Consider the following 20,059-nt stretch of genomic DNA (forward strand, 5'->3'; position numbering starts at 1 on the left):
GTCCTGAGAAGATCCAGTTGTGCAAATCACACGCACACAATCGCTCGGCAGCTCCGTCGGCATTTCCTGGCAGCCGAAACCCCGCTTAATCAAAATGCTGTTGCAATCCCGTGGTTTTTTTTGGTGGGGGGGGGGCGGGCGGGAGGTCTGCTAAGGCCCTTTAATTCAGGGGTCCCCAACCTCCTTCTGGCAAGCAAAGTCCACGGGGGGGTGGGGGTGGAGGGAGCAAGATTCACTTAACGGCCGTATTGCAGCAATTCCCTTAACGAAGGCGTGGCAAGAACGGCCGTCATAGGAGACAAAGCTCACTTAAAGGGTCTTGCTTAGCAACAGAAATGTTTGATGGCGGTCGTTAAGTCGAGGGCTGGCTGCAATGACGTATTTCAAGGGTGGGTGAGTCAACCAGGCCTTGGGGGGGGGTGCTTAATTCACCTGGCTGGACACCCCCCTTCAAACAGAGGAGATTCCCCCCCTGCCCCGCTTTTTTTTTTTTTTTTTTTGGCATTGCCACCAGCCAAACTCCTAAAAAGTTTGAGAGATTTCAAAGTTTCCGAGCGAGGCTTGGAGCGAGCAATTGGTCGGGCTGACGAGAAAATAGGCCGTCCTTCCATAATGCTCTTCTCTTCTCTTCTCTTCTCTTCTCTTCTCTTCTCTTCTCTTCTCTTCTCTTCTCTTCTCTTCTCTTCTCTTCTCCTCTCCTCTCCTCTCCTCTCCTTTCCTTCTCTTCTCTTCTTTTTTTGTATTTTAAAACTGGCTGAAGTATTCTGGGCGTTGAAGTCCACAAGTCTTAAAATTGCCAAGGTTGGAGACCCCTGACCTAGAACTAAGGTGAAATTTCCTGACACTGAGAGCAATTCACCTGTGGAACAACTTGCCACCAGAAGTTTGTAAATGCTTCAACACTGGAAGTTTTTAAGAAGATGTCGGATAACCATTTGTCTGGAATGGTGTACGGTCTCCTGCTTGAGCAGGGGGTTGGACTAGAAGACCTCCAAGGTCCCTTCCAACTCTGTTATTCTGCTATCCTTCCTTCCTTCCTTCCTTCCTTCCTTCCTTCCCTCCCTCCCTCCCTCCCCATCACTGGAGGTTTTTAGGAAGAGACTGGACAGCCACTTGTCTGAAATGGTACAGGGTCTCCTGCTTGAGGAGGGGGCTGGACTAGAAGACCTCCAAGGTCCCTTCCCACTCTGCTGTTCTCTTTTCTTTTCTTTTTTGTATTTTAAAACTGGGGTCCCCAACCCCAGCGGGACGTGGGCAGGAATCGGGCCACGCCATGCCAGGAACGGGGCCACGCAAACAACTGAAGCCCCATCCGCGAGATGCAGGCAGCACGCAAAACCACGTCCTACTCCGGTCCACGGAAAAACCTTTTGCCACGGATCCGGTCCCTGGTGCCCCAAAGATTGGGGGTCGTTGCTTTAATTCACCCCAAGAATTTGAGAGAATAATAAAGTTGGAAGAGGCCTTAGAGGTCTTCTAGTCTCACCCCCACCCCCCTTTGCTCGAATAGGAAGCCTGTTCCATTCAGGACCGTTTTTCACACTTAACGACCATGGCGGCAACCCCATGATCAAAATTCAGACACTTGGCAACTGACTCATATTTATGATGGTCGGAGTGTTCCCGGGGTCACGTGGTCCCCTTTTTTGCGACATTCCAGTGAGCAAAGAGGGCTGGGAAGTGGCTCAACAGGCTAATGCAGTCTGTTATTAACAGCAGCTGCTTGCAATTACTGCAGGTTCAAGCCCCACCAGGCCCAAGGTTGACTCAGCCTTCCATCCTTTATAAGGTAGGTAAAATGAGGACCCAGATTGTTGGGGCAATAAGTTGACTTTGTATTTAATATACAAATGGATGAAGACTATTGCTTGACATAGTGTGAGCCGCCCTGAGTCTTCGGAGAAGGGCGGGATATAAATTCAAATAAATAAAAAAGAAGAAGGAGGGAGGGAGGGAAAGAAGGAAGGAAGAAGAAAGAGTAGGGAGGAAGGAGGGAGGGAAGGAAGGAAGGAGGAAAGGAAGGAAGGAGACAGAGAGGAGGGAGGAAGGAAGGAAGAAGAAAGAGGAGGGAGGAAAGAAGGAGGGAGGGAGGGAAGGAAGAAAGGAGGGAACGAAGGAAGAAGAAAGGAGGGAGGAAAGAAGGGCCTCTGATGACTCAACAGACTAATGCAGTCTGTTATTAACAGCAGCTGCTTGCAATTACTGCAGGTTCAAGTCCCACCAGGCCCAAGGTTGACTCAGCCTTCCATCCTTTATAAGGTAGGTAAAATGAGGACCCAGATTGTTGGGGGCAATAAGTTGATTTTGTATATAATATACAAATGGATGAAGACTATTGCTTGACATAGTGTAAGCCGCCCTGAGTCTTCGGAGAAGGGTGGGATATAAATGCAAATTAAAAAAAAAAAAGGCAGTGGGGGAGCCGGATTCACTTAACAACCGTCTTACTAACGTCACAACTGCAGTCATCATCTTAACAACGTAAAAAGGCGTGCAAGGTCATCAAACGAGGCAAAATTCACTTAACGAATGTTTCACTTAGCAACACAAATTTTGGGGCTTGGTGGTAGAAACTAATCCAGGAGAGAAGCAACCTAGAACAGAGGTCTCCAACCTGGGCAACTTTAAGACTTGTGGACTTCAACTCCCAGAATTCCAGAAGTCTTCAAGCAAAGCTGGCTGAGGTATTCTGGGAGTTGAAGTCCACAAGTCTTAAAGTTGCCCAGGTTGGAGACCCCTGACCTAGAACTAAGGTGAAATTTCCTGACACTGAGAGCAATTCACCTATGGAACAACTTTTTTTTAAATTTTTTTATTTGCATTTATATACTGCCCTTCTCCGAAGACTCAGGGCGGCTTACACTATGTCAAGCAATAGTCTTCATCCATTTGTATATTATATACAAAGTCAACTTATTGCCCCCAACAATCTGGGTCCTCATTTTACCTACCTTATAAAGGATGGAAGGCTGAGTCAACCTTGGGCCTGGTGGGACTTGAACCTGCAGTAATTGCAAGCAGCTGCTGTTAATAACAGACTGCATTAATCTGTTGAGCCACCAGAGGCCCTTGCCACCAGAAGTTTGTGAATGCTTCAACACTGGAAGTTTTTAAGAAGATGTTGGATAACCATTTGTCTGGAATGGTGTACGGTCTCCTGCTTGAGCAGGGGGTTGGACTAGAAGACCTCCAAGGTCCCTTCCAACTCTGTTATTCTGCTATCCTTCCTTCCTTCCTTCCTTCCTTCCTTCCTTCCCTCCCTCCCTCCCTCCCCATCACTGGAGGTTTTTAAGAAGAGACTAGATAGCCACTTGTCTGAAATGGTACAGGAAAGAGTGCAGAGAAGAGCAACAAAGATGATTAGGGGACTGGAGGCTAAAACATATGAAGAACGGTTGCAGGAACTGGGTATGTCTAGTTTAATGAAAAGAAGGACTAAGGGAGACATGATAGCAATGTTCCAATATCTCAGGGGTTGCCACAAAGAAGAGGGAGTTAAGCTCTTCTCCAAAGCACCTGAAGGCAGAACAAGAAGCAATGGGTGGAAACTAATCAAGGAGAGAAGCAACCTAGAACTAAGGAGAAATTTCCTGACAGAACAATTAATCAGTGGAACAACTTGCCTGCAGAAGTTGTGAATGTTCCAACACTGGAAATTTTTAAGAAAATGTTGGATAGCCATTTGTCTGAAATGGTGGAGGGTTTCCTGCCTGGGCAGGGGGTTGGACTAGAAGACCTTCGAGGTCCCTTCCAACTCTGCTGTTCTCTTATTCTGTTGTTATTCGGATTCTTTATAGACAAATCCCCCCCCCTCCCGGTTTCCTTTCCTTGCAGATTATTCCCAAGATCTTTGGGAAGCAGCAGCTGCAGATGGTTCACATCAACAGGAGTGGGGCGAGTGTGGGGAGATGAGGTGAGGCCCGGGAAGACACCAGAGACCCAATTTCTGCATGAAAAGGGCCTCGCCTCAACCCCGGGAGCGCTAATGAGGCTTGACAAAACCTCCCACAAGAGTGGGGCTGACCTACTTGGGACCGATGGTGGCCCAGCCCATTAGCGGAGCTTCCCTGAGGCAGGCAGCAAGATCCCAGGGAGGTTGCCCTGCCTGGACTTTCCAGGAAAACGGAACATCTGGAACTAGGTCTCACATGTGGTCCTTTGCTTCCAAAAAGGACTTTAAACAAACAAACAAACAAATAAAAAGATTGGGAGGGAGGGAAAAAGAGAAGGAAGGAAGGAAGGAGGGAGGGAGGGAGGGAGGGAAAAGAGAAGGAAGGAAGGAAGGAGGGAGGGAGGGAGGGAAAAAGAAGGAAGGAAGGAAGGAGGGAGGGAGGGAGGGAAAAGAGAAGGAAGGAAGGAGAGAGAAAGAAAGAAAGGAGAGAGAGAGAGAGAGAAAGAGACAGAGAGAGAAAGAAAGAAAGAAAGAAAGAGAAGAAGGAAGGAAAGAAAGAAAGAAAGAAAGAAAGAAGGAAGGAAAGAAAAGAAGGAAGGAGGGAAAAGAGAGGAGGGAGGAAGGAAGGGAAGAGACGGAGGGAGGAAGGAAGAGGAAAGAAGGAAGAGGAGGAAAGAGAAGGAAGGAAGGAAAAGAAAGGAAATTAGGGAAGGGAAGAGGAAGGAAGGAAGGAAGGAAGGAAGGAAGGAAGGAAGGAAGGAAAGAGAAGGAAGGAAGAGGAAAGAAGGAAGGAGGAGGGAGGAAGGAAGGAAGCAAAAGGGAAGAAGGAAGGAAGGGGAAAAGAGGAGAGGGAGAGAGGGAGGAAGGAAGGGGAAAGAAGGAAGAGGAGGGAAGGAGGGAGAGAAGAAAGAAAGAAAGAAAGAAAGAAAGAAAGAAAGAAAGAAAGGAAGGAAGGAAGGAAGGAAACGGAAGAAGAAAAGAAGAAAGGGGATGGAGGAAGGAAGGAAGCAAAAGGGAAGAAGGAAGGAAGGGAAAAGAGGAGAGGGAGAGAGGAGGAAGGAAGGAAGGAAAAGAAAGGAAGGAAGGAGGGAGGGAGGAGGGAAGGAAGAGGAAGGAAGAGGAAGGAAGAGGAAGGAAGAGGAAGGAAGGAAGGAAGGAAGGAAGGAAGGAAAATTGAAGAGGAAGGAAGGAAGGTGGGAAAGGAAGGGGAAGGGAAGAGGGAAGGAGGGAGGGAGGGAAGGAAGGAAGTGGCTTTCTTCCTGCTTCAGGTTTACCTTTCTTTGCAACCTCCATCTCTTCTTCCGTCCAGCGTGAGGTCTCGACTGGCTCCGCGGAAGCTGGAACAAGGTGGAGAAGGAAGAAAAGAGAGTGAGAGTGAGAGAGAGAGAGAGAGAGAAGAGGACCGGTCAGATGGCGTAAAAGGGCAGACTTTGTGCTTTCCGCATAATCTATTAATCTGTTTACAGGAAGGCCTGCTCCGGCCCGGCCGCTTGGGAACCCTGCCCGCTGACAGCGGGAGGGCGTCAGTTCTTATTACATCAAAAAAAAAAAAAGAAGGAAAAAAAGAAAAACAAGAGTGAACAGAGGAGGAGGAGGTGGAGGAGAAATTCCCTTCTCGTGGGAGAGGAGGCCGGGAGCTCAGGCCAGAAACGGCCTTTGGCCGGGACTCTGTCTGGAAGATTGATGCCCCCGAAGGACCTAAGGCAACGGGAGTCCGACCGTGGCAACTTGATGATCTGTGGACTTCAATTCCCAGAATTCCCCATGCATCCTGTACGGGACTGTAGATTTGCATAATTGTATATTGAGTGGGTCAGAAGGAAGGCTGAGAAAATGACTCCTCGTATCCTGGACATTAACTGTTTCAGCTCCTCCCCTCGGGATGGCGATATAGGGCAGGGATCTCCCAACTTAGCCACTTTTAAGACTTGTGGACTTCAACTCCCAGAAAGCAAAGCCGGCTGAGGGATTCTGGGAGTTGAAGGCCACAAGTCTTCAAGCAAAGCTGGCTGAGGAATTCTGGGAGTTGAAGTCCACAAGTCTTCAATCAGAGCTGGCTGAGGAATTCTGGGAGTTGAAGGCCACAAGTCTTCAAGCAAAGCTGGCTGGGGAATTCTGGGAGTTGAAGGCCGCAAGTCTTCAAGCAAAGCTGGCTGAGGAATTCTGGGAGTTGAAGGCCGCAAGTCTTCAAGCAAAGCTGGCTGGGGAATTCTGGGAGTTGAAGGCCGCAAGTCTTCAAGCAAAGCTGGCTGAGGAATTCTGGGAGTTGAAGGCCGCAAGTCTTCAAGCAAAGCTGGCTGAGGAATTCTGGGAGTTGAAGGCCGCAAGTCTTCAAGCAAAGCTGGCTGAGGAATTCTGGGAGTTGAAGGCCACAAGTCTTCAAGCAAAGCTGGCTGAGGGATTCTGGGAGTTGAAGGCCACAAGTCTTCAAGCAAAGCTGGCTGGGGAATTCTGGGAGTTGAAGGCCGCAAGTCTTCAAGCAAAGCTGGCTGAGGAATTCTGGGAGTTGAAGGCCGCAAGTCTTCAAGCAAAGCTGGCTGAGGAATTCTGGGAGTTGAAGGCCGCAAGTCTTCAAGCAAAGCTGGCTGAGGGATTCTGGGAGTTGAAGTCCCCAAGTCTTAAAAGTGGCCAAGTGCTGCCGACTGGGGGATTCTGGGAGTTGAAGTCCACAAGTCTTAAAAGTGGCCAAGTGCTGCCGACTGGGGGATTCTGGGAGTTGAAGTCCCCAAGTCTTAAAGTGACCAAGTGCTGCCGGCTGGGGGATTCTGGGAGTTGAAGTCCCCAAGTCTTAAAAGTGACCAAGTGCTGCCGACTGGGGGATTCTGGGAGTTGAAGTCCACAAGTCTTAAAAGTTGCCGAGGTTGGCGACCCCTGACCTGGATGATGGACAATCTCCACAGACATTCTTATTACCTCCTTTATTTCTTCTTTATTTTATTGATATTACTAATATCGTTGTTGTTTTGCTTGGTATGTGCAATGAGAGCTTTTGTACTGGAGGCAAATTCCTTTTGTGTCTAATCACATTTGACCGAACAAAATATTCAATTCGATCCAATTGAATCCAATCGAATCAATTCCAATCTCAATCCCCATTCTAATTGCGATGCAGTTAGTCCTTGACTTACAGGGAATACGTTTAGTGACCGTTCAAAGTTACAACAACGGCCTTTTAAAAAAGTGACATTTTTCACACCGTTGTTCACATCCCCTTGGTCACAGGATCAAATTCGGACGCTTGGCAACCGATTCCTAATTACAACGGTTGCAATGTCGGGGGGGTCGTGTCCCGTGATCCCCTTTTGCGACCTGCTCATGAGCCAAGTCCACTTAACAACCGTGGCAAGAAAGGTCGCAAAATAGAGCAAAACTCACTGAACTCTTTCAGTGAACAATGGAAATTTACGGCTTGATTGTGGTCGTTTCAGAAAATAAACTAACCTCATTTATGTGTTTCTTTTCCTTGGTTCTTATTTTTGGAACAGGACAAAAAATTGAAAATTTGAAGCAAGATTGCATGGAAACCCTTCTGGCTTTTACCGAAAGAAAAGACCAGAAACCAGAAAAGTGAATTAATTCTGACTGATCAAACTGCATCCTGCAATTAAACATTTTTCTTCTTGTCTATCTGTCCCGGCAGTCCTCGATTTACGACCTCAACTGAGCCCAAAATGTCTGCTGCTCAGCGGGACATTTGTGAAGTGAGTTTCGCCCCCCCACCTTTCCTGCCGCAGTCGCCAAGTGAATCACTTCCGTTGTTAAATGGGAAACACGTTTGTTAAGTGAATCACTTCCGTTCTTAAGTCAGTAAGTCAGTCGTTAAGTGAATCTGGGTTCCCCCTTGACTTCGCTTGTCGGAAGGTCGCAAAAGGGGACCACGTGACACCCCACCCCGGAACACACCGCGACCGTCATAAATACGAGTCAGTTTTCAAGCATCCAGATTTTGATGTCGTGGATGCTGCCACGGTCGTAAGTGTGAGAAACCATCGTGTCACTTTTTCGGCGATCATGTGACGTCCCAAGACACTGTGACTGTCATAAATACAATGTAATTTCAAACGGTCACTAAGTGAACTGACTAATCAGGGGTCTCCAACCTTGGCAACTTGAAGACTTCAAGTTGCCAAGGTTGGAGACCCCTGGACTAAATGACTAGCTGTAAAGAGTTTTATCCCTTGCTGTCTGAGCATCCACAGGTGGTTCTGCTTTCTCCAAACCAGGAATGGAGCTGAGTGTTTTCATGGCCGGATGCCCTTCCTTGTTGCCAATGCAGAGTTTTGTTCGGCGGATATATTCTCACTGTGCCCAGAGAGAGAGAAAAATATCTGCCTCTACCTAGGATCGAACTCACAGCCTCGTGATTGTGAGGCGAGGGCTCCACCTCTAGGCCACCGCACCACTTCTCCAAACCAGGATCACATGGTTAATTTCAGATCAGCTTAATCATGGTTATGTGGGGAAGGAGGATGCCAAAGAGAAGGGGAAAGAGACGGAAAAATTGTGATCTCTCCTGCCACCTGTTACTTGGCCTTACTTAACAACCATTATTACTAGCTTAACAAGTACGGTGATTCACTTAACAACGGTGACCAGAAAGGTCATAAAATGGGGCAAAACTCACTTAGCAATGGTGGGTTTTTTCGTAACAACGGAAGGTCGGCGCTTAATAGTGGCCGTTAACTGGTGAGATAGTCCACGACTTAAAGTAATTCTTTTAGTGACCGGCGCTGAAAATAAAGAGACTTACAACCGTTTTTCTCTCTTGCAACGGTCACCACCTCTTTGTGGTCACCTGACTTAAATTCAAATGCTTGACAAGAGATTCCTGTTTATGACGGTCACAGTGTCCCAGGTGTGTGTGTGTGTGTGAGAGAGAGAGAGAGAGAGAGAGAGACGCAATCCTCTTTTGCCACCTCCTGACGAGCAAGGTCAACGGGGGAAGCCGGATTCATTTAATGACTGGATGACTCACAGGAGCGAGTCCCTTGACAAAATGCAGCAAGGAAAATTGTGAAGTAGGGGGAAAAATGCTCATTCAACAGGTCTCTCATTTAGCAACATCAATCCACCGTGGTCGTAAGCCGAGGACGACCTTCACTTGCTATCCAAACCCAGAGCATCACGGGAAGGATTTTGGAAGCCAGTAACGAGATTGGCAGAAGGCAGAAGGGACTGGCTTAATTCTTAATTTTTAAATTTTGAATGTTTTGAATTTTAATAATTTTAAATTGGGTATTCTGTTTTATTGGGTCAAATTTGATGGTTTTTAAATTTTTCGGCCATTATAGAATATGCTATTTTAATCTGTTGTTTTAAAATTGTATATTGTATTGTTTTAATTTGGCTGTACACCGCCCTGAGTCCTTCGGGAGAAGGGCGGTATAAAAATCTAAATAATAAATAATAAATAATAATAAATATTTTGTGACAAAATGACCGAGATGGTCCCGGGCCGTTCTTGGGACCCCGCTTGACTTACAAGGTTCTGGCGGGGGCGGCAGAGGCGGGGGAGGCTCTTCAGTGGCGGCCGCTGCGGCCGCGTTCGCCGCCGCGGCTTCGTTCGTCATCGATCGGGTGACCCGGCCTTTCCGTCGGCCTTGACTGTTGGCTGTCTTACGCCCTCTCGGAGCTGCGGGCTCCCGTTCTTCGGATTCCTCTGGCTGGGCTTCGATTTTCTCCTTTTCCTTGATATTTTCCCTGGGGAGAAACACGAAAAAGAAAAAAGTCAGGGATGGCCGGGACCTGAATGGAGAAGAGACACGGACGGACGGCCGAGGGACGAAAAGAGTGTGAGCTACGTAATGCTTACTAGCTCCTCTGGCAAGTTGGAGGAATGTCTGGCAGGCACGCAGGGGGCAGAGCGACCCAGCGAGGAATTCTGGATGGGCGGAAGGGACTTTTGATACTGACAGAAGGGAAGATTCGTGGCTCAGGGTTGAACTGTGGGCTCCTCGGGGCTCCTCACTGAGTTTGTTTTCTTACAGACGTTTCGTGACCCAACTAGGGAACATTATCAGTGCCAGAAGGGAGGAGGAGGAGGGGGACTGCAGGGTCCTTAGTGTGCTTTGAGTTTGCTGGTTTTCTTCCAGACATTTCATGACCCAAATAGGGACCATTATCAAAGCTATAAGGGAGGAGGGTTGCAAAGAGGAGGAGTGGGGGAGGAGGAGGAGGAGGAGAAAGAAGAAGAGGGGAATCCAGGGTCCTTGGTGCTCCCTGAGCTTGGTGGTTTTCTTGCAGACGTTTCATGACCCAACTTAGTAACATCATCCATCCTAGAAGGAAACGGAGTTTGTGGAGAGGAGGAGGAGGAGGAGGAGGGGAACTGTGGGATCCTTGGTGCTCTCGGAACTTGTTGGTTGTCTTGCAGGCATTTCATCACCCAAATAGGTAACATCATCAGTGTCAGAAGGGAGAGGGGTTGCCTTTTTGTTAATATACTAGTGTGGCTTGGCCTATCACTGTTGATGGGTTGTTTTCTTGATAATTAAATAGGCAGCAAGCGACCCCAAGTTCCCAGCACTGGTGATGTTACCTAGTTGAGTAATACCAAGGACCCACCATCTAGCTATCTTTCCCTCTCCTTCCTTCCTTCCTTCCTTCCTTCCTTCCTTCCTTCCTTCCTTCCTTCCTTCCTTCCTTCCCTTTTCCTTCCTTCATTCCATCCATCCTTCTTTTTTCCTTCCTTCCTTCCTTCCATCCATCCATCCATCCACAACAGTTTAATCAAGGAAGCAACAAGAAGGAAAATGCATCCCCACCGACATTGACAGGGCAAGCCACCAGTAAATAAACGGAAAGACAACCCCACTCCCTTCTAGCACTGATGGCGTTAACATGTTGGGTCATGAAATGTCTTCAAGAAAACTACCCAGCTCAGAGAGCACCAAGGACCCCACCCTCCCTTCCCTTCTCCTCCTCGCCCTCTCTACAAACCCCCCCACCCCCTCGGAAACATCACCTTCACCAACACAGAGTAAGTAAGCCATTCTACATAAACAGAGAGCAAACTTCATTTCCTTCTAGCATTGATGATGTTCCCTAGTAGGGTCATGAAAGGTCTACAAAAAAACCACCAAGCTCAGTGAGTCCCAAGGACCCCACAGTCCTCCTCCTCCCTCCTCCCTCGCTCCACCCCTTCTAGCACTGATGATGATACTTAGTTGGGTCATGAAATGTCTGCAAGAAAACCACCAAGCTCAGAGAGCAAGGACCTCATAATCCTCCTCCTCCTCCTCCTTGCAAACTCTTCTAGCACTGATGATGTAACCTAGTTGGGTCATGAAACGTCTGCAAGAAAACTACCAAGCTCAGAAACCACCAAGGACCCCACAGTCATCCTTCCTTCCTTCCTTCCTTCCTCTCTCCCTCCCTCCCTCCCTTCTACCACTGATGATGTAACCTAGTTGGGTCATGAAACGTCTGCAAGAAAACAACCAAGCTCAGAGAGCCCCAAGCACTCCACAGTTTTCCTCCTCTTCCTCTTTCATCACCACTACCTCCTCCTCCTTCTCTTCTCCACACCCCACCCTCCCTTCTACCACTGATGGTGTAACCTAGTTGGGTCATGAAACATCCACAAGAAAAGAACCAAGTTCAGAGAGCACCAAGGACCCCCACAGTCCAACTCTTCCTCCTCCTCCTCCCTGCAAATCCCTCTCCCTTCTAACATTGATGATGTAACTTAGTTGGGTCATGAAACGTCTGCAAGAAAACAAGCAAGCTCAGAGAGCACCAAGGATCCCTCCTTTCAACTCTAGAAAGAGTGCAGAGAAGAGCAACAAAGATGATTAGGGGACTGGAGGCTAAAACATATGAAGAACGGTTGCAGGAACTGGGTATGTCTAGTTTAATGAAAAGAAGAACAAGGGGAGACATGATAGCAATCTTCCAATATCTCAGGGGCTGCCCCAAAGATGAAGGGGTCAAGCTATTCTCCAAAGCACATTAAGGCAGGACAAGAAGCAATGGGTGGAAACTAATCAAGGAGAGAAGCAACTTAGAACTAAGGAGAAATTTCCTGACAGTTAGAACAATTAATAAGTGGAACGACTTGCCTTCAGAAATTGTAAATGCTCCAACACTGGAAATTTTTAAGAAAATGTTGGATAGCCATCTGTCTGATAATGGTGCAGGGTTTCCTGCCTGGGCAGGGGGTTGGACTAGAAGGCCTCCAAGGTCCCTTCCAACTCTGTTATTATATTATGTTAACTCTGGCAAGAGAAGTCGTAAAACGGAGCAAGCCCACTTCCCAAATGTTTCACTTAGCAACATAAAGTTTGGTCTCAACTGCGGACGTAACTAGAGGACTCCCTGGGTTTGTGCTATCCCTGTAATCCAACCAGGATTCTTTCAAAGGCCGTTTATACCCGGACACACAAAGACAGCCGTGAAGGGACTTACTTGGCTTCCTCCTTCTCGTCTTTTTCCTCTTCATCTCTTTTCTCCTCCTCCTTTTTCTCAGTTTTCTCCGCTTTCTCCTCCTCTATTTTTTCTTCGACTTTTTCTTCTTGAGAAGGACGAGAGATCTGTTGCTGAAACGAGAGGCCCATTCGAATTACAGGCGGTCCTCCACTTACGGCCGTTGGCTTTAGTGACCGTTCCAAGTTGCAACACCGCTGGGGGAAAGAAAAGGGACTTCCGACCGTTTTTTTCGCACTGACGACCCTGGGCTGCATCGCCTCGGTCAGAATTTCGGACGCTTGGCGATGGACTCGTATTTATGACGGTCGCAGCGTCCCGGGGTGTGTGTGTGTGTATCATATGAACCCCTTTAGCCACCTTTCCACTAGCAAAGTCAACGGGGAAACCCGATTCACTTAACAACCGCCTGACTAACTGAACCACCGAAGGGATTCAGTTAACGATGGTGGCAAGAAAGGTCGTAAAATGGGGGGAAATTCACTTAACAAATGTCTCACTTAGCGATGCGCTTTTGGGGCTCCACTGGGGTCGTAAGTCGAGGACTACCTGTACACAAGACGGCCAGCATCGTGGGGAGAGGGGTCTTGGGGGGGAAGGAGATCATGAGCTTAGAAACCGAAACGGCAAGGAGTCCTCGGCTTACGACCGGTTGCTTAACAACCGTTCAAAGTTCCAAAAGACCTCTGAAAAGATACACGACTTGGTTCCGAAGTTCCGACGCCGCCACCTGCCACACATGATCACGTGACCCCAAATTTTACAGCCCTTTGCATTGTCCCACTATCACGTTTTGGTATATTTTTACTCAAAGTTGAATTTTCTTCTGATTTTTCAGCAAAAAAAAAAAAAAAAAATTGTTTCGCTTAACGACCTCTGCATTCCTTTTTATGGCCACTTTGTTCGCTTAACAACTGCCAGAATGAAGCTCGCAAGACTGGAGTCAGACACGTCACGTCCTGCTTTACATCCATCCATAACCGACTTACGACCATAACGTGCAAGTTCTATTACGGCCATAACGTGAGGACTACCAATATTTTAAGGAGAAAGAAAAGCTCTCCCAGAAGAATTTTCTGGATTTGTAGGTGCAGGCACAGAAAGTTGGAAGCATGCTTACAAATCATCAGTGGCTTTGGGGTGAGATACCAACTGTACGCTGATGATACTCAGCTGTACTTTTCCACCCCGGGCCACCCCAATGAAGCTGTCGAAGTGCTGTCCCGGTGTCTGGAAGCCGTACGGGTCTGGATGGGGAGGAACAGGCTCAAACTTAATCCCTCCAAGATGGAGTGGCTGTGGATGCCGGCACCCCAGTACAGTCAGCTGCACCCGTGGCTGACTGTTGGGGGCGAGTTGTTGGCCCCAATGGAGAAGGTACGCAACTTGGGCGTGCTCCTGGATGGTTGGTTGTCCTTTGAAGATCATTTGGCGACCGTCTCCAGGAGAGCTTTTTATCAGGTTCGCCTGATCCGCCAGTTGCGTCCCTTCCTGGACCGGGATGCCCTATGCACGGTCACTCATGCTCTCGTTACCTCTCGTCTGGACTACTGCAATGCTCTCTACATGGGGCTCCCCTTGAAGAGCACCCGGAGACTTCAGCTGGTCCAGAATGCGGCTGCGCGGGTTATTGAGGGAGCGGTTCGGAGCTCCCACGTAACACCTATCCTGCGCAGACTGCACTGGCTACCTGCTGTTTTCCGGGTGCGCTTCAAGGTATTGGTTACCACCTTTAAAGCGCTCCATGGCTTAGGACCGGGCTATCTACGGGACCGTCTACTGCCGGCCTCGATCTCCCATCGTCCGGTGCGTTCCCACAGAGAGGGACTCCTCAGGGTGCCGTCAGATAAACAGTGTCGGCTGGCGGCCCCCAGGGGGAGGGCCTTCTCTGGGGGGGCTCCGACCCTGTGGAACGAGCTTCCCCCCGGGCTTCGACAACTACCTGACCTTAGGACCTTTCGCCGCGAACTTAAAACCTATTTATTTCATATGGCTGGACTGGCCTGATTCTTAAATTTTTAAATTTTAATTGTGGGTTTTAAATTGTGGTAATTTTTATGGGGTGTAATTGTTATTTTAAATTTCGGGCATATTTGAATCAGTTTTTTAAGGGTTGTTTTAATTATGGTGTATGTTTCTGTTCTGTATTTTACTTGCCTGTTCACCGCCCTGAGTCCTTCGGGAGAAGGGCGGTATACAAATTAAAACATTATTATTATTATTATTATTATTATTATTATTATTATTATTATTATTATTATTATTATTATTATTATTATTATTATTAAAGCACGGTACAAAGGGGCCATGGTAGCTCAGGCTGGTAAGAAGCCTGTTATTAGAACACAGCAGCCTGCAATTACTGCAGGTTCAAGTCCCACCAGGTCCAAGGTTGACTCAGCCTTCCATCCTTTATAAGGTAGGTAAAATGAGGACCCAGATTGTTGGGGGGGCAATAAGTTGACTTTGTAAAATATACAAATAGAATGAGACTATTGCCTTATACATTGTAAGCTGCCCTGAGTCGTCGGAGAAGGGCGGGATATAAATGTAAATTTTTTTTTAAAAAAAACAGTCCTCGACTTACAACAGTTCACTTAGTGACCGTTCAAAGTTACAGCGGCAATGAAAAAAGTGAGTTATGACTTTTTTTCACACTTATGACGGTTGCAGCGTCCCCATAGTCATGTGATCCAAATTGAGACGCTCGGCAATTGACTCGTATTTATGACGGTTTCAGTGTCCCGGGGCGGGGGGGGGAGGGGTTCACGTGATCCCCTTTTGCGACCTTCTGACCAGCGAGGTCATTGGGGAAGCCGGATTTACTTAACGACCACGTTAATGAGTTAACGAGCTTAAAACTCATCTATTCATCTGCGCAGGACTGGACTAGATTTTAAATTTAAATTGGTTTTAATGGGTTTTATTATGTATACTGTCGTTTTTAATTATTTGGCCATTTGGAATAAGTTTTTTAATTGATGTTTTATTTTGTATTTATATGTACTTTTTTATCTGCCTGTGAACCGCCCTGAGTCCCTAGGGAGATAGGGCGGTATAAAAATACGAAATAAATAAATAAAATAAACAACAGCGACTTACTTAACAACTGCAAGAAAGGGGATAAAAGGGAGGAAGAATTCATCTAACAAAATTTCTCATTAGCAACAGAAATTTGGGGTTTGATTGGGATCGTAAATGGGGGGGGGGGGAACCGACCTAAACCATTTTTTAACCCCAGCGACTTTAAGATAGGTGAACTTCAACTCCCAGAATTCCCCTAGCCAGAATGCATTTTGGGAGTTGAAGTCTTTTATCAAAGAGGCCACGGTTGAGAAACACGGCTCTATAGAGCGTGCAGACGGCCGACTCAATCACACAACCAGGTTTCTGGCTTCTTCTAGGTCTGGGATATGTGGGGAGTCCAGGGGTTCAGTTGCAGCTCCCAGAGTTCCTAGCAGGACAGCCAGCTGGGAATTCTGGGCCCTGCGGAGTTCGGCTTTCCCAGATGATCCCCGTCTAGGGAAACTAAGGCTACACCTGTTGGATGCCCAGAAGAAAGGTCCACATCATGGATCAGTCCCTGGATCTCATGCAAGTGACTTCACAGGGAAGGGAAGGGAAGGGAAGGGAAAGAGGAAGGAAGGAAGGAGGAAGGAAGGAAGGAAGGAAAGAAGGAAGGAAGGGAGGAAGGGGAAATAAGGGAGGAAGTGTGATGGAGGAAGGAAGGAAGGAAGGGGAAATAAGGAAGGAAGTGTGATGGAGGGAGGGAGGAAGGAAGGAAGGAAGGAAGGAAGGAAGGAAGGAAGGAAGGAAGGAAAGAGGGGGAAATAAGGAAGGAAGTGTGATGGAGGAAGGAAGGAAGGAAGGAAGGAAGGAAGGAAGGAAGGAAGGAAGGAAGGAAGGAAGGGGAAATAAGGAAGGAAGTGTGATGGAGGAAGGAAGGAAGGAAGGAAGGAGGGAGGGAGGGAGGAAGGGAGGGAGGAAAGAAGGAAGGAAGGAAGGAAGGAAGGAAGGAAGGAAGGAGGGGAGGGACGGGAAGGGAAGAAAAGAAAAGAAAAGAAAAGAAAAGAAAAGAAAAAAAAAGAAAAGAAAAGAAAAAAATAAATCAAAGGGACAACCCAGTGTTTGAAAGAAAACTAAGAAAGAAAAATAAAATCCATTTGTTGGTCATCAAAGCCAATGTTTACTTTTTTTTAAATTAAGTATTTCTATCCTGAGCCAAGCCCAACATTTTCCCTGAAAAACACACACACACACACAAAATTTCCTGCATGACAGCCTCTGTTACACTTGATGTCAGCTGTTGCAAGTTTAAAATACCCCTGTAATATTTAGATGAATAGGTTGGAGAGCAGGAGGGGGGGGGCAGCGGGATCGTGTTTCTAGCCAGGAAGCCCCCAGCACATGTCCCCTGCCTCCTCGATTTATTTAGAAGAACCCAAGGCCTTGCCAAGGCCAATAATCCCATGTTGTGCCAAGATGGGCTACAGAACTGTGTTTGTGTGCGTGTTTGTTGTGAGTGTGTGTTTGCGTGAGTGAGAAAGAGAGTGGGAAGCTGAGAAACAGAAAAAGAGAGAGAGAGAGAGAGAGAGAGGAAGAAAAAAAGGAAAGAAAAAAGAAAAGAAAGAAAGAAAGAAAGAAAGAAAGAAAGAAAGGATGGAAAGAAAGAGACAAAGATACAGGAGAGAAAGAGAGGGAGAGAAAGAAAGAGAAGGAGAGAGAGAGAGAGAGAAAGAGAAAGAAAAAGAGGGAGAGAAGAGAGAGAGAAAGAGAAAGAGAAAGAAAGAGAGAGAGAGAGAAAGAAAGAAAGGAAGGAAGGAAGGAAGGAAGAGACAAAGATACAGGAGAGAAAGAGAGGGAGAGAAAGAAAGAGAAGGAGAGAGAGAAAAAGAGAGAGAGAGAAAGAAAAAGAAAGAGGGAGAGGAAGAGAGAAAGAGAAAGAGAAAGAAAAAGAGGGAGAGGAGAGAGAGAGAGGAAGAGGGAGAAAGAAAGAGAGAGAGAAAGAAGGAGAGAGAGAGAAAGAAAGAAAGACTGAGAAAGAAGAGAAACAGAACGAGAAAGAAAGAAAGAGAAAGAGAGGGAGAGGGAGAAATAAAGAGAGAGAAAGAAAGGAAGGAACGAAGGAAGGAAGAAAAAGAAAGACTGAGTAAGAGGAAGAAAAGAAAAGAAAGAAAGAAAGGGAAAGGGAATGAATGAAAAAGAGAGAGAGAAAAAGAAAGAAAGAGACAAAGATACAGGAGAGAAAGAGAGGGAGAGAAAGAAAGAGAAGGAGAGAGAGAGAGAGAAAAAGAAAGAGGGAGGGAGAGGAAGAGAGAAAGAGAAAGAAAAAGAGGGAGAGAAGAGAGAGAGAGGAAGAGGGAGAAAGAGAGAATGAAAGAAAGGAGGAGGGAGAAAGAGAGAGAGAAAGACTGAGAAAGAAGAAGAGAAACAGAATGAGAAAGAAAGAGAAAGAGAGAGGGAGAGGGAGAGGGAGAAAAAGAGAGAGAGAGAGAAAGAAAGAAAGAAAGAAAAAGGAAGGAAGAAAAAGAAAGACTGAGGAAGAGAAACAAAAAGACAGAAAGAAAGGGAAAGAGAAAGGGAAAGAATGAAAGAGAGAGAGAAAGAAAGGAAAGAAAGAAAGAGAGGGGGGAAGGGGAAAAACCAGATGGGGGAGGGTTTTGAAAGAAGTCGTAGTCTTTATTGCAAGGGTGTCCAATCACGGCAAGTTTAAGACCTGTGGACTTCAACTCCCAGAATTCCCCACTCATCTTCAAGCGTGGCTGGCTGGGGAATTCTGGGAGTTGAAGTCCACAGGTTTTAAACTTCCCATGGTTGGACATCCTTGCTAAGACACAATTCATTCTAGACAAAAGACTAGGGAAAAACAACACACAAACATTTTGTGGGTCCAGGTCGAAGATTCAATGCAGAGTTCGGCCTCTCTAAGCCTCCTTGTGAGTAAGCACAGCCCCGCCCCCAGGCTAGAAAGTGGGGAAACTCTGAGTTCTAATCCTGCCTTAAGCATGAAAGCCGGCTGGCTGGCTGACTTTGGGCCAGTCCTTCTTTCCCGGCCCGGCCCGGCCCAGCCCCACCTCACAGGGTTGTTGTGGAGGTGAAAAATAGGAGGAGGGGGAGGAGGAAGAGGAGGGAGGCAGGATTAGGCACGTCTGGATTTATTTGTAAAAATAATAGAAGCGGTATACAGGCAGTCCACGACTTACGACCGCAGCTGAGCACCAAATTTATGCTGCTAAGCGAGACACTTGTTAAAGTTAGCCCCGTTTTACGACCTTTCTTCCCACTGTCGTTAAGTGAACCACCACCGTTAAGTTAGTCACCCGGCTATTAAGTGAATCCGGCTTCCCCATGGACTTGGCTTGTCAGAAAGTCACAAAAGGGGATCACGTCTCTCTCTCTCTCTCTCTCACACACACACACACGGACACTGCGACCGTCACAAATGTGAAACAGTTGCCAAGGGTTGGAATATCGATCATCTATGTGATCGTAGGGATGCTGCAATGGTCATTGACTGTGAAAAACGGTCATGAGTCACATTTTTACAGTGCTGCTGCAACTTCGGTCACTAAATGAACCGTTGTAAATTGAGGACTATTGTGCAAATTTAAAAAAAAACAAAAAACCACCTAAGCAAGGGAAGTGAGCAATGTCACTGTCGTGACCCAGGCCCAAGTAGGTAGTAGGAAACTCAAGTCAGTGTAAAAACAAACAGCTGAGAATTATTTCATTCCCAGCGTCGTTCAACTAAATTAAAGCAAATTCCTCCAACACAAATTCCTCAGTCCTATCACCAACCTTGGTCCAATTAGGCAAACTGCCAAAGGCCTTTCTTGGCAAACGTTCAGAAGACACCGATACAAAAATAAATGCAAGAAGACGAAGCGATCAATGTTGCTTTCCGGCAAAGAGCCCAAACACTGTTGCTGGTCTTTTAAGCCTTATGGGAGGGGCCAAACATCTCCTGGCATTACTCCTGAGTCGTCCTTTTTGCTTGAGCTGCTCTTGCCTTCTGGCAGCTCTTCTCATGCGTGCATTAGGAACAGGCTCCTCCTGTTCCTCTACCTCACTACTATCAGCCTCTGGAGGCTCTGGAGTCCGGACCTCACTCCCTGATGGCCCTGGCCCCACCTCTGCCTCCGACGCAGAGCCCTCATCCGGGCCTTCCCCAGCCTCCAGGACTGGTCCACCCGCTTCCTCAGCCTCATTGCTGTCCGACTCGGTTGCCAGCTCCACAGGCTGCTGGCGGACCACAACAGTCCCCCCATGTTTTTAAAAGAAGGATGTCACACACCCCCACCCCCACCTGGCCTCCAATCCCCTTGCCAGCCCCCGGCAGGAGATTTGGCATGCAATGAGTTACATTGCAAATCTGCAAAGTAAAAAAGAAGGGGGGGGGAGGGTTGGGGGTTTCACCAAGCAAAGCTAAAGCTCAACCAATGAAACAGGTCCAAAAGCTGGAATCTCTCGATGCCACCCCCCCCCACCCGCCCGAGTTTTAAAAAGAAGCTCAAAGTTGAATTATTCAGCAAACTGAGCAAACCCAACTACCTGCCCAAAAGCCAGGTAGAGAGGGATGGATGGATGGATGGAGAGAGAGAGAGAGAGAGAGAGAGAGAGAGAGAGAGGGAAAGAGATATTAGGTAGGTAGGTAGGTAGGTAGGTAGGTAGGTAGGTAGGTAGGTAGGTAGGTAGATGGAAGGAAGGAAGGAAGGAAGGAAGGAAGGAAGGAAGGAAGGAAGG

At 47.3% G+C, this 20,059-nt stretch overlaps 1 protein-coding gene across 1 annotated transcript in view; it reads right to left on the bottom strand.

Moving 5' to 3' along the window:
• Positions 1 to 20,059, bottom strand: part of NCOR1 (nuclear receptor corepressor 1) — a 195,279-nt gene that overhangs the window by 94,921 nt on the left and 80,299 nt on the right. Inside the window, exons 15-17 of the mRNA XM_058163993.1 lie at positions 12,299 to 12,429; positions 9,375 to 9,592; positions 5,167 to 5,229 (exon numbers count right to left, since the gene is read on the bottom strand). Of these exons, the coding sequence (XP_058019976.1) occupies positions 5,167 to 5,229; positions 9,375 to 9,592; positions 12,299 to 12,429 (412 nt within the window). The remainder of the gene's footprint in view (positions 1 to 5,166; positions 5,230 to 9,374; positions 9,593 to 12,298; positions 12,430 to 20,059) is intronic.

This window comes from Ahaetulla prasina, chromosome 1, assembly GCF_028640845.1.
Source record: "Ahaetulla prasina isolate Xishuangbanna chromosome 1, ASM2864084v1, whole genome shotgun sequence".
NCBI classification, from domain to species: Eukaryota; Metazoa; Chordata; class Lepidosauria; order Squamata; family Colubridae; genus Ahaetulla; species Ahaetulla prasina.